The sequence below is a fragment of the Pygoscelis adeliae genome, unplaced genomic scaffold (genome assembly GCF_000699105.1).
Source record: "Pygoscelis adeliae isolate BGI_AS28 unplaced genomic scaffold, ASM69910v1 Scaffold99, whole genome shotgun sequence".
Lineage (NCBI taxonomy): Eukaryota > Metazoa > Chordata > Aves > Sphenisciformes > Spheniscidae > Pygoscelis > Pygoscelis adeliae.
In genome coordinates, this window is record NW_008825493.1 from 320,428 (window position 1) to 335,345 (window position 14,918).

Sequence of the window (14,918 nt, forward strand, 5' to 3'; positions counted from 1 at the left end):
AGGCCTTACTGAAGTCCAGGTAGACCACATCCACAGCCTTTCCCTCATCTACTAGGCAGGTCACCTGGTCACAGAAGGAGACCAGGTTGGTCAAGCAGGACCTGCCTCTCATGAACCCGTACTGGCCTGGCCTGATCCCCTGGTTTTCCCGCTCATGCCTTGTGAGCGCCCTCAAGATGAACCACTCCATGATCTGCCCCGGCACCGAGGTCAGGCTGATAGGCCTGTAGTTCCCCGGATCCTCCTTCCGGCCCTTAAATGCTTACAGTTCAAAAGATAAGACGTGTAGGACAGGACATACTGAGAAATGCAGCGACAAGAACAACAGCCCAAGGTCTCCCTGATATTAGGAGACGGATTAGGCCTCACTCTTGCAGCTGCATCAGGAACATCCCTCCTCTGAGAGTAACAAAATGGGCTCTAAGCCTTTTCTCCTCCACAGAGTCAGCAAAGGAAAAGCAGCAAGAAAAAGGGAGCATGTTTTGAGGCTTAACAATCCACACTGGCTCTACAACGTATTTTGGGCCTTTGGCAATTTATGCTAATTGAATGTAACCCTCAAGCTGTTCTTTCTGCGACGGGGCTGCTCTGGAGCATGGTCAGCCCAGAGTCCAGAGAAGCACAAGCTCCTGTGCTGAACCATGCCGTGCAGCTCTGGGTCGCAACAGAGCCTGCAAACCAGGGGAATAATGCTGAAAATTTTGATACACCAGTGAAAACCACTGTGGGAAAGGCGTGTTGCTCTGATAGGAGTGAAGCACAGTTAACTGGATGTCCTGGTTTGGGCTTGGTGCTACAGCATCCCCACAGCTCGCTCTGCTGCTACGTTCGCTGCCCTGCCTATTTCACGAGGCCAGGAGCAGGGCACACGCACAGGAGGGAGCAGTGGTCTTCTCAGGGCTTCGAATAACCACATGAACTCACCAAATGGCATCGTCACCTTCCACAAGAAAGATGGATTTTCTACACTGGGAAACACCAATGAAGACCGGTAACGTGTAATCCAGAGGAGAAGCTCAATAGCCAGGAAGATAAAAAGATGCTCCCAATAACAATTAAGACCAAGACATCTTCCTTAGAATTTCCTTTGATTTCTGAAACAGATTTTCCTGAAACAAGAGCTAATCAAGTCTAGGTACACTGCACACCACTCACCCCAGGTTTTCTCTGGCTCTGTAAACTACAAGGAGAGAGGACCTTCCTTTTTCCCATAGAAGCCCTTTCTTGGACAATGTACACTAAGCATTCTCTGTGTTATGCTGTCTCCAGTCCAGCCATCTCCACCTCAGAGGCCAGAGGATTTATATCTAATTCCCTGTCAGTCACATACATGCTTTGCAGTAACTTTACAACTAATGGTCCCAGTCATAGATCTCCCAAGGGCCAGGAAAGATGTACTGCAACATGCATAGCCGAGGCCCAGGGTCCTGTTACTCTTTCTTGTAGATGATCTCTCTCCTAAGGGATTGCTCTGCTTGAAAAAAAAGCTGCTAGTGTTCATTCCTATTAAGCTGTAGCAACTACTCTATTTCTGCATATCCTCCTTGTTTGCTCCTGGGAATCGGTCTCGGAGCATCCTCCTTCCCTAAGCACCTATTGCTCTTTCTCTCTCTGGTGCAGGCTTCATCCTCAATAACTGTCAGGGCACTTCTGTGCAGCACAGACTGTAATGTGATTAACTTTATGCTTCACAACCTCAGTGTTAAGAAGTAGGTCCCGGGGCAGGGATTTGACATGAGGCTCTCGGGCACGTATAGGACCTCAATCAGAAAAAACAGTTGTTCCTTCCTGAAATGGCAGAATAAAACGGCTTTAAACTAGGTGAAATGGCCAGTTGCTCTAAGGAAACAACACAGCCAAACCCAAGCACTACTGAAGCGAAAGACATAAAACGGGAGATAATTGCTCCAATTCTACCTCCAAGACAAGGCCAACAGATCACAGGGTTTGAAACCATTTTCTTTCTCTCCCTGTGCTGTAAGGCTCTGAATTAACTCTCTATATACAAATACAAGTGGTTTGCCCTGCGAGCATACTGTTGTCCATTTATCAGGTACTCTCATTGTTTGTTATCTTCACTTTCTTCTCTTTGACATCTTAATTGTGGTGTCTGTATGTTAATTGTTAATGCCCTCAGCAATGAGAAGCTGTGATACCATAATGAATTTGTAGCTTCTACAGGAGCCAGTGATATCTAATGCTTTAGACGATACTGCAAAGTCATCATTCTCCTTCCCACGGGATGCTAACTTCAAGAAGCAGTGCCTTTTTCAAATGCATAAAGAATTAGAAACTTCATGTTGAAGTACTGAGAGCCCCTCACAGGCTGGCTGCAAGGGAATTCCAGCAGCAACAAAGCTCTGGGATTTACAAAATGGATTTGCAGTCTGGCCAGAAATCATGCTGGTTTTCACGCAGTTTACACAAAAGTACTGTCACTAATACTCCATGGTTCACTCTGAAAGCCACAGTGAAATGTGATGTGAGGTCTTGTATAAGTGCACATATTTTCAAACTCTTTTAGGTTCTCCTGCAATGACTCATAACTACTGATGACATTGGTTATCACGCTACTTAAGACCAATATTCCTCAGGGATGAGAGGGAATTGCTTGTTCCCTTTCCAGCAATAAGGAAGGTCCATGGGTTAAAGACCACAATGAGATAGAGTCCATCGTATGGTCTGAACATTTCCACCTAAGTAATATTTCAGATTTCTATGCAGAGCATGCTTTATTCTGTCACAGGTGTCACAGGACTGGACGTGTGCTTCGACTGGACATGTGCTTCTACTGATGATAGCAGTGGCTTGAAAGATATCTATATGCACCAGCAGCACAGAGTAAGAACAACAGTATAGTGAATAAAGAATATGCACCCAATAAATTTGATCAGCACAAGTGTTTTAGTGGGTATATGAAATACACCTACAGATTGCAACTATACCTGCAATACGAAATGAATATATCTGCTTTATTAAGAGGAATATCCAGTCATCTCTCCCCACCCTGCATTGCTTCCTTCCCTGATGATCCCTTCACTGACAGGATACAAAAAAGGTTTCTCTTCCTTCTTCTCCCAGCAGCTGGAATCTGTTGTAACAGAATTAGGAAGCATCGTCTTGTGAAAGCTACTCTGACCATGGCAAGCTGCATGGCAGCGTGAACACGCAAGAGCAGACTTTTTGGACCAAATGCATGTGGGATTGTATAGAAAGGACAGAACGCTCCTCCTAGAGCATGAGACAGATCAGCTCATCAGCTGTAACATTTTAAATTGGAGACTTAAGTTAATTGCGTAATTTCAGTGCAACCTAAATCAACTAATTAATGTCTGCACAATGCCGCGACTTTATAAAGTACCGAGTAAGAAGCATTTGTTACCACTACTAGGAACTGTAAATGTGCACTTGATTCAGTGCCCCTTCTGTTTTGTTTTTTTTTTCCTTTCTTTATAACTTGGTCTTAGTAAGCACCGATTATTATTCATCAACTCTGAAGCAAAAGACTTATGTTCTGCACAGTATTACATAGTTTTGAAACAAAGTCTGCTCCTTTATATTAGGAGAAAAGGGATCAGATTTTCTAAAGTATCTTGGCACTCCATATGCAGACAGACATGCCTAGCACAATTCTTAAAGGCACCTGCAGAAGTTTCATACTTAGCTACCATTAAGATGAAAAGCAGATGAACACCTGGTTAATCTGCTTAGCTACTTGGGAAAACTCACTGAGTGGTCAACTGAGGTTGTTATACATTTGCTGATTTGGAAAACCTGGCCCCAAAATCCTGCCCGTGTCCCTGGATCTGACAGAAGCCTGGTCTTGAGTGAAAAGAGTAGCTCAAAGAACCATGTCACCATCAAAGTATAAAAAAGCTCAGTGATGGGAAAGCTGGCAGGGCTACACAGCACTATTCCTTCAAAACCTGGAGTGGTGGGTTTCTTCTGGGCACTTGTGGCACACATTCCAACAGACACACTAGCCAGTATGGGGACCCAGCTCCTCCATCCCAAGAAAACATGGCCTTGGGGTTGCGGTTCCCTTGCTTTCTCTAGCTGAAGGGATGTGGTTTTAAGTTACTATAGCAGGGGTAGAGTATTATTCCTGCCAAGGTCACTTTTCAAACATCTTTTGTGGTACACATAACAAACATCTTCTTTTCTTCCAAGAATAATGTGGGGGAAAAAAATCATGTGAAATGAGGCTGTCAGCTTTTTCCAGACCTTGGGAGCACATCCTGCCCTTGAGGTTTCAGGCATTAGAGGATATACATAGTTTAAACTGATAATGTACTACAAAACAATACATTCATACCAATTATGTATAAGCCTTGATTTGTCAAGGAAGTTTTGCAGATGCCTATCTTCAAAATAAAGACCAGCCGGATGCACTGCTTTGCAAAGCAATGGCTTTATTCCAAAGACTTAGATGATTGATGTTTCACAGCAAGTGTTTTTGAAGGTGGAGTTTTGAAGTCTTTCATTGAGTTGAATGTGCTTAAATTTTGGCATACGCTCAGGTTCTTTGGAGATCTATTATAGAACCGGAGAGGACATCTATGTATTTGCTATTTAGAGATGAAACAGGGATAATACCCATCACATGCTGCCAAGTTGGATGACACTTGGTTTTATATGTATTTCTTCCAAACTGTTTCCACAGCCTGCAATGAGCTTGGTTTTATAAGCATTTCTTCTAAATTATTTACACAGCCTGCAGTAAGCTACAATGGACACATAAAGGAGCGATCAAAGCTGGCATAACCTCCGCAGTTAGGTCTTCCTTGTTCAAAAATAATGGGATGTAGAGTGCCAAGGGGTGGGTGGAGGGAGAAGAGTTCAAAGGCTTTGCAAAAAGTGAAAGACATTTTTAATATATAAAAGTTCCAGCACCTAACACAGCGGTATAAATATCACTGTATTACTGTTACCAATGGTACATGTCCATGTGCATGGCAGTTCGCACGTAGGGGAATATCAGATAACAATGTATATTAAGTATCTAACAGCCATTTTTCTGTCTTTCTCACAGGAGCACTGTCACAGGCATTGGAAAATTCATGGACATCAGACACCAGCGTGCGTGCTGACATAAAAATTTTCTTATGTCCAATTACTGGAATGCAGTCCAACAGAGATTCAAGCCTATGGCTTGAATCCTATTGCTGTAGGAGCAGTCTGCCTGGTGCGAAGAGCTCTATTTACATATTTAACTGCCTTTGCTGGATTAGGGCTTTATTGCAATATTGTGAAAAACATACCAATGTCTCTTAGGCACAGCCAGCAAGAAAAGAAGGCTTTGGGGAAGGAAATAAATGTTTGACAGGATGTTTTTGTTTTATAATGCAACATATCAAAGCAAGCTGGGAACATAAAGGCTGGGAATAAAATCCCAATCCTACTAAAGTCAATGGGAGTTTTGCCACCGAACTCAATAGGATCAATATTTCATGGTCGCTTAGGCTCCTGTCTGCATATCGGGAACATTTCTTCTTCCACTTGACTTGACACTGAGTCTCAAAGACACACACATGAAATTGCACAAGCTGCTAAGTCTTTGTTCCTGAAGTTTCATTTCTATTAGAGATGGATGAATAGACTTTTGAAAGGGAAAATGGAGAAAAGTCAAATTTGTACTCCTGCCTATTCACTCTCCCTCTAAAACCTGTCTCTAAAGGCTTGAGGCAAACAATACTGAATCTAAAACAGAAGATTAGACAGATACATTGTCGTACAATAGGGATTGTTTCAGGTCCAAAACACAAATAATACACAACATAAGATGGAAATAATATTGTGGATTCATTTTTGACCTATCAAATTATTGTTTTAACAAGACAGAAGGGAAATTTAAAACCAAATCCTTGCAGCACTTTCCAACTTGGGTGCACATCCATATTTATACGTATGTATTTAATATCTCTTGGTCTTCTAGCATAACGGTCATGGACATTGTTACCAGAATGTCCCACAACTGGTGTGTGAATGCTTGATGAATATGAACACTGGGAAGTTATCCAGGTTCTCATTAATGTTGAAAAATATACAGTATAAGCATAAAATTGAAGGTACTTAATGCCAAGAACATAAGACGACTATCAAATGATACGTGCAAAGGCGCGAATTGCTTGCTTGCCAATAGAAAGAGCAAATATAATAAAGTAACTGTCTGTTGACTTTTTATCCCAAATTCAGTGTCAAGGACTTAAACCATGACCTGAAATTCTACAGCCCCAGGCCTATTCCACATCCTTCTGTGTTTCAGCAAATCTGCAAGAACTGTGGAGAAGTTTTCACAATATGTTAGTTGTTTGAGACGGTTGCTGTGTCCTAAATTTATATCTGCTCTTGGCAGAACAAGGCAGAACATCCCCTCCCCAAATATGTACCTCAAACTCTTTAATGAGTTTGTGCAATCTGTGAAATGCTACCAAACTGTAATGTCTTTAAGAGCAAGAACGTTCATGGAACCAGCAAATTTAAAATAAATATTGCAAACTATTCATGGGAACAATCTCAGGTTTAGGATCACAAGAGCCATCCGATTCACAGAGTTGTGCTTATCCAGGCAGCGAGCAGGAACACATGTTCTTGTGTGTGTGCAGCTGAAATCTCACTAAAGGGCACACCAAGGACACTGGAGCCTACATCTGATAAGAAAATGCATATTCAATTTAGTTTCTTTATAAGGTGCATCAGTTTGCTTTTAAAGCTCTCTTTGAAAAGGTCTGTTCTCCAGGAAGGGATCACAAAATGTAAAGTTGCAGCTTCTTTCAAGAAGGCAAAGTTTTTACTGAGAAACTGAAGCAACAACCTTTAATTGAATTCTGGGAAAAGCAAGTGTTGATGGACGGCTTGCTGTGAGCTGCCTGATGGGCAGTCTGTTACCAAGCCACGTGACTCTCAAATACAAATGCTCCAGCCCAGCAAGTATCCCAAAAAGCTTTGTACATGAAACACTGCATACCCAGAGGCTGTTTACCTTTCTAATTTTTAAGCAAACCAGACTGAATCCGTTGCTGGATAACCACTCCCTGCTGCTCTCTTTGCTCAAGCTAACACCTACCAGCCTAACAGAGCACAACAAAAATGTTTACTTTTCTCTCTGTGAGTCCTCGTGAATGATAGGAAGAGACTCTCTGCTGATCTGTATCAAGTGATCCCCAGTACCTTTAAGCATACGTCAGCTGTACATTTCTATCGCACGGATTAATTATACATAGTTCGTGAAAACTGAGAGCCCTCTGTCAAAGCAAGCAGGCTCATTTGCGCTAAGGACACAGTACCTAGTGGTCACAGGATCAGAGGGTTTGATGGGAACTTTTGAAATCATCTAGATGACCTCTGTCTCCCGAGAGATGTTTTTTTCCATTTGGTGCCTCAGTGGCAGACTAAAATCCTCCTGACTAGCCTGTTCTAGCGTTTCAATGTCCTAACCTGCTAAAGCATTTTTGCCTGATGTCTAACGTCAAGCTACCTGCTCTATGAATGCATTTCTTCATGCCTTATCTACTACTATGGGCAGAGAACAGGTTATTCTGCTTCTGGCAGTAGTCTTTTTCCTACTGTTACCATGCGTCCCCACTTGCTATAAACAAGCCATGTATATGGCTTGTATAAAAGAGCCATCAGGGCATACCATCTTATTAATACCACGTAATTATTCACAGATGGTATTTGGCGATAGAAACAGGAGTCGGTGGGTGTTGGTTCCTATTAGAGGCAATGGGCATTAGGAGATAATGCTGCTCAGCACCTTTCAGAAGGCACTGAGAATTGGATCTTCTCTAAAACAGGAATTTCACAATGCTTATCAAATATTTATGAAAAGAGGGATGAGCCCCTGGACTTGCTTCAGACCCGAATGGAGCACTGGCTTGTGCTAACTCTTTCTACAGCGTGAACTTCACCACAAGAGACTTAACCGAACGGCAGTCAGGCTGCCAGTTAAAACCGAAGAAGGTGAGCTGCATCCACAGCCAGGGGATACAAGATTTGTGACAGCCTGTATTATAAGGCACGGCCACTCACTGCCATGTTTGCTACAGAGTGCAAGCCTGTACATCGGAGGATCTTTCTATTGATATTACTGGGCATTGTGCCAGGCCTTGGTGATGAAAGAGTGATGCCTGGGAACGCAGTAAGTGATAATGGCATGAAGAAACACTCAGACTGGCGTTTATTTCCAGATGCTATGGTGACAGGTCCTCATACAGATGCTGGTGCTGTCAGTAAACAGAAAATAAAAGTCCTTCCATTTTTCAGGAAAATAAATGTCTGAAGTAAGAAAGTCTCGTATACAGCTCATGTGCCAAGGGCTTCACCTTTCTCCGCATTTTTCTCCTGTTTATTTGCAACTTGGAAGCCCTTTGTGAAAAGTGCATGCATGGTAAATTATAATGTGCATGTTTTATTAGAAAAAGTGCAGACATATTGTGGTTCATGCTGTAGGGCTTAAATCATCACATTAGGTCTTTATAAAAAATGGAGATAGCTCAGCCTCCTGGGAAAGGCATTTGCATCTTCATCATTACAGAGGCAACAAACTTCATCCATAAAGATGTGCCTAGAACAAATGGCAGCAAATTGTGGACACATGTTTTGCTTTAATTGGTCCTCATCAACTCAATCTAGCTAGTGACTTCAAAGAGCTCTCACTAAGAAACCTCTTCCAAATTTTTTGTTTTAATCTTTTAATGTTTTTTTTTAAATGTCTTAGAGATTTCAGATTACATAGAATCTTTGAAGAAACAGTTTGAAAGCACTGCTTCTTTACAGTTACATCACATGTTTAATTACTTATTCATAAATTATGAATGATTAGAGGTGAAGTAGCATCGCCCAGAGCCCCTGTCCTGGGCCAAATATAGCACTGCAATTTTTACAAAGTCTACCTCTTGGCAACTGGGATCAGATTCAAGCCAGCTACAACCATATTCAAAAGAGCAGCTGCTGCTAGTGCCATTTTCACATACTATTCTTGATCAGCATTAACGGATGGAATATGCTCATTTTGGATAGCACAGCAGAAGAATATGGATGGCAATAGACTGATTACATAACTTATCTAAAATTCCCAAAAAAAGAGGTATGCTACATTTAAAACCTTATTTAGATATGGGCCTGACTTTCAAAAATACAGCTAATTAATCCCACTAGTCTGTAAATCAGACAAGTGTCTACATAAGTCTTTTCTTCTAGCCCCAAAGCCAAGCAGTCCTCACGACTACAGGCGTCCCACTGTCTCAGACACTGCACAGACACAGCTGAACACAGCATGAATGAACAGAGGTGGAAACAAATACACAGAAGGGTGTAGCCACTACTGGCCCAGTGGCACAGCTGGGACTCAACCAAGATGTGACAAGCCCCACAGCAACAGACCAGTTTGGGAATGAAACTGCTTCTTCCTACATTTCCTTAGCCACAGGCATGCTCACACAGAGAGAGTTTTGTCTCTCCAGCTGATCACTGTTTCTACAAAAACCACCAACACTTTGTTCAAGCCATCCCAGTTTTTGACTCACAAGAGTATATACATAGGGCACTTCTCTATAGCCCTAAGCCTCAATTAATCACTCATAACACAGCAGACAAGATGAAAATCCTGCCACATCAGAGAGGCAGCTCCATGGACCCACTTGTTGCAGCTGCAGATGAGGAAGGCAGGCAGGCGTAGGATATTGGTGAATCGGCCCAAAGTAGAACATCCTCATTTGACAATTTCTCTGAAGGTTTGTTTTTTTTTTTTTCTTCTCTGCATAGTAGCAGCAATTTTCTCTCTTTTGTGCAAATGAAACAAGTAAGACCATGCTGCAGACCCCTCTTACAGCATAAAGAACAGTTACAGGAAACACATTAAAGTCGTTTCCTCTTCCTTGGTTGCAGAATGCACTCTCTGGAGATTGTTTTTAGTACTATGGTGTAACCGGGGAAAAAGTGAACTCAAGTAACACACCTACAGGGCATCTAAAAGAAAACTGATTTAATAGGAATTAAGTAACTTGGTGGATCTTGCCATAGGCTTCTTACAAACCAGCCAACCAACCAGCCAGTGAAAAAACTCAATCCAGATGCCCAAAATATCTCTCATATAGCTATAGCTGTTGCATTTGTTAATGATAACTACATTTAGTACACATCTTTGCTGCACTCAGAAATAAAGCAGTTTGTTTATCTGTCAGTAGAAATAGTACGGTCATAATCCATCTTTCCAAATTACCTCATGGAGTTCACAATATCATTGCCTATTCATATCATATATATGTGTGTGTGTGTATATATATATAGTTGCTCAGTCTTTCCCTCTTCATTTTCAGTGTTCCTTTATTTGCTGCCTAGATCTTCAACATACTACCCTGAAAAATACAGTTTAAAGCAGCAGAGATAACAAAGGGGAATGCTGCCAAACAGGGAAGCACGATATAAAAAAAAAAAAAAAAATTACAGAAAGACCCAGTACTGTGATAGGTTGGATGTAGATTATACCTTCCTTTTTTCCCCCTACCATGTTGATAGAAATGTATTCATACAGTGTAGTTTCATATTTTCATTACAATGAACCTAAAGTTGCTCCAGCAACTGAGATCATTTTAGGATTAAGTTACTATTCAACATGCAGAAACATGTCAAAATGTGATGTAAAGTATTCTGGGTCCTTAGCTATTGTAAAACTACCACAGCCCCCACACTGCTGTCAGTGGGTTTCTGGTTATAGTCCTCCCCGAGGAGCTCTCCCCCTTTGCACTCCAGCCAGGCACCCAACCTCTGGGAGCCAAAGGTATGCCGGGCAGGCTGCCTAGGCACATCTGGCCTAGCTTTATGCTCACTAGAGCAAAATGGTCTTGGGTGCACCTCTGGAGTTCCCCCTCAGATGCCGTAAAGACACAGCTGAATTTCTCCTATGTCATAGGAGAAGCTGTAAATAAGAACAGGAACACCAGCCAATCTAGCAAGTAAAAAGAAATCTCTCACTTTATAACCTGATGGTAATGAGTAAAGCAAAGATATGCTATTAACCAGATTTCTGTAACAGTCCATAAAATATTTGTTAGACTTCATTTTCACACATGCCAATAAAAGCAATAGTCCTTGCATTGCTCATTCCATGCATACTAAGCATGATTTTCAGGTTTCTGTCTTGCTTGGACTAGAATAAGAGAAATCCATACAAAATTGTGTACTATAATGCTTATCTTTAAGTCAGAAATTCTGCTGAAGAGACCACATGAAAAAAAACTTTTTTAGATTCTTACTGTAAATTAGCGATTTCCTTTGTAAAACATATGACAGAGTGATTACACCTACATTGTGTCTATTCTTATTTTATTTAAACTCCAGGATTTCAAAGAAAAGCTGTTGCTTGTGATGTTGACACAGAAAATTGTTAGTCTACAGAAATGCCCAAACAGTGTCAATATGGTTTTACACTTAAAACCTTGCTTTACTCCCATGAATAGGGGAGGCAGCACCCATCTACAGAGTCTAAATTTCACCTGAGTTGTTCTGCTGGGTGACTCTTCTAAAAGCCAAAACTTAGAAGAAAGAAACTAGTCATCTCAGGAAGTGACGCAGAATTTAGGGTTGGGTGAATCTGGGGCTCCCTTCCCTCACTCGTAGATCTTTTATTGAAAGACCAGCACCAGATGTGCCATATGGTATGTATCCCTTTTGTCCACTGAGAACTAGACAAAAACCATGACTACAAAAACGTTGCATTATTTCTTCCAACCACCATCCTCCTCTGTTTCTGCATCTCATTTTTCTGAGGGCGTTCACAGTTGCAAGGCACGGCAGATCACTTTTACTCTTGTGCAAGACTCTGCAGAATCAACTGATACTTCAATTTGTTTTTTTAATACATCTCCAAATACCTCAGCGAACACCATATGGTTCCTCCAGGTACCTGAAGCAAGGCACATGGCTAAGTACTTCCCTGAATTGTGCCCTGCATAAATATTAGTATCTTATGTAAGGATTTGAATATTTCCTTTCTTACAGGAAAAAAAAATATTAATATTTACTTACTAAACAGTTGGCAATAGAGGACCTGTAAGCTTCTCTTCATGGTATCATGTGGTCCTGCTGGTCTGCCAGTTTATTCATGATTCTGTCAAAGAAATCAAGAGAAGAAGAAAATTATTTATTACAAAATATATGTTCTATTGTTATACCTGTTGATTAAAAAGTAAGATGAAGCTTCACAGGAAAACTGTATTGATTAGCAATGGGAAATTGCCTAACTGTGCTTTGCTTGTGTTAGCCATGCTCTCCAACAGCTTGGCACTGAAGGGTAGAGCTATGGCCAAAAAGGGGAAAAATTCTCAGGAGTATACAAAATACACACACTGAGAATTACTTTCATGTTGTGCCTATGACTTGATAAAATCAATCTCACAAGATTCTTTTTAGTTTGGAGAAAGGATCCTCACTGGAAGAGCAAACACGAGATGTGCACACCACCAGGCAGCTGTGCTGGGCACACAGGGCTGGAGTCTCCTCCCCAAGTCTCACCTTTTCACATCCCTCAGGAAGTACAATGAGGAGAAAATCCACACTCCTTTCCAAATCAGAACTTCAGTGGTGCCGCAGTGGGGAGATCCCAAACTGTGCTGAAATGGTAGCACAGAGGGCAGCTTTGTCCTGGCAATTTTCAGCTTCATGTTAGCCAGCTGTTGTAGCTCATACCATCTCCTGACCTACCCCAACAGCTACCTGGGCCGCAGCTAGAGCTGCGGCAACTGGAGAATCTTCTCTATGTCCTTGGAAACTTTCTATTTCTCCCAAACTGAACTATATTGGTGTAGGAGGGAATCTCATAGTTCTTGTAACTGCTGTCTGAAAATGGGATGTGGCAAAAATACCTAACCACCCCATCTCCCCGCCTTTGCCCACTTGGGGGGTGATTAACAACATTTTATGTGTCCTCAGATGGTATTTTCAAATACTTGTCACAGATATTTTTCACCTCAGTTTTAAAAATATTATGAAAAAATAAATCCCAATCATGCTGATATTAATTATTCACATTGTGAGGAAAATAAATGCATAAATCAGAAGTGAAAAGCAAATATAGTCCCAAAGCACTGCTGTGAGTAATGTCTCACTGAGTACCCAAAGACAACACAGCATTTAAGCTCTTCGTTCCATAAAAAAGCATTTGCTGAAGATTCATAACCAACTTTGAAAGACAGGACACTGAGATCATCCTCCTAAAATGCTTCTTGTCAATATTAAATAACATGTAGTATCCTCTAGTTTTCAGTTCAACATAATTTCACCTTCTGAACTCCTGGGGACATATCTGAGCCATTTTAACATGCTCCCATATAAATCTTTCAGAGCTTATTTAAAATGCAATCTTGAAGACATAAGATAAACAAGTCAAACCAATGAGTAACACCTTTGAACTGAGTAAATGCTGAAGAGTTTGTGATAACAGAACTATGTTTGACTTTAGCGTGGAAGCCTCAGAAGGACCATGATTTTTCTTGCCTGTGTTCTGTAACAAAACCCAAGCATCTTTTGTTAAGTTATTAGATATGGAAATTTATGTACACAAACACAGCGTTTTTTGATTCTCCCACGCTTTCCTTTCCATTTAAAACTGGACCTTAAAAACATCTGAGCAACTTGCAGAAATGTCAGTATTTGCAAGGTGCTTTCTCCTAAATGAAAGCAATCATCTGTAAAATAATTTACTACTTTTTAATCAAAATCAGAATTAGACTCATGCCATTGTTTGACCATAAAAGCTTGCTGAGGCACTCCTGTTCATTCCTTTCTCCTTAAGGTTTACCAAACAACAAAGCAGACATAGTAAAAAGCCCTCAGTCTTTATGCATAAATAGACATCATATAGTCTATTACAGCACTTTTCAAAGACACATATACAAAAAGTCTATGTTTAGCATCCATTAAGATATTAATAAAAATATATGCAGGAAAGGACAAGAACCAGATAAGCCACTGACAATGTAGATTCCATTTCCCCAAGGGCTCTGCTTGTAAGTTTTTGTCAAAACAGGATTTACAAGCACTGACCCATCTGAAGTCATAAAATTACAATGGAAAAAAGGGAGAATCTGAAATTGCAACCCTAAATGCACATTATTTACTTTGTATAATTTGAACTGTGCTTGGCAACTGTGATGTGATACAGTTTTTGGCTGTGAACCACATTTTTTCCTTATTTGTCTTCCATCTCCATGTTAATGCTACCCATAATGTATAAAGGTATTTGCTTATAAATTCTGTTATTGTGGTTAAAATAAACGGTATGCTTTTGTGTATGTATTTATTTAGACAGGACTCTTAGGGTAATTTACCCTGTGCTAAGAAATAGGAACTAGTGTGCATATGGGGAAAGAAACAAAGATAAGCACTGGAAAACTTTCACTATGTTCTTCTGTTGCCCTTAGTTAGAAGATTTATCTTTTTGACTATATGCCATAAAATTATACATAGAGAACTCAGTGAAGATGTATAAACTAAATGGTGCCATGAGTTTACAACCTCTCAATTTCTTCAAAGTCCTCAGTGTGACTTAGGGTTAAATTTAAACACGAGTGGAAAATATTGCAATTAAAATTTCCATAATTTCTAATACCTCATTTCTTGTGTACAGGAAATGCATGCAAAGCAAGGATTTTTTTTACAGATATTGTAAGGCAAGAGACATTTTATGAGATTTATTTGTATACGTTCAGAAGCCAAATCACACCAGTGATGGTTTTCCAAAGACAGAGACTGCTTGCAACCACTGTCAATGCTGCACAAAGTTCAGGCAGATGAACCATCATCCCATTAAGTGCCTGAATCATGACCTGACATAAGAACAGAGGAACCACTGCTACACCTACCCAGGTGAAAGCTCCAGCGAGCCCATTACCCTGTCTTTAACATTAGCTGCTAGCAGG

General features: G+C 40.8%; 1 protein-coding gene across 1 annotated transcript in view; it reads right to left on the reverse strand.

Annotated features, from left to right (window-relative positions):
- TMEM108 (transmembrane protein 108) overlaps positions 1-14,918 on the reverse strand; it is a 170,862-nt gene that overhangs the window by 80,511 nt on the left and 75,433 nt on the right. The window contains exon 2 of the mRNA XM_009331246.1: positions 12,028-12,109. Coding sequence (XP_009329521.1) covers positions 12,028-12,067 — 40 coding nt within the window. The 5' untranslated portion in view covers positions 12,068-12,109. The remainder of the gene's footprint in view (positions 1-12,027; positions 12,110-14,918) is intronic.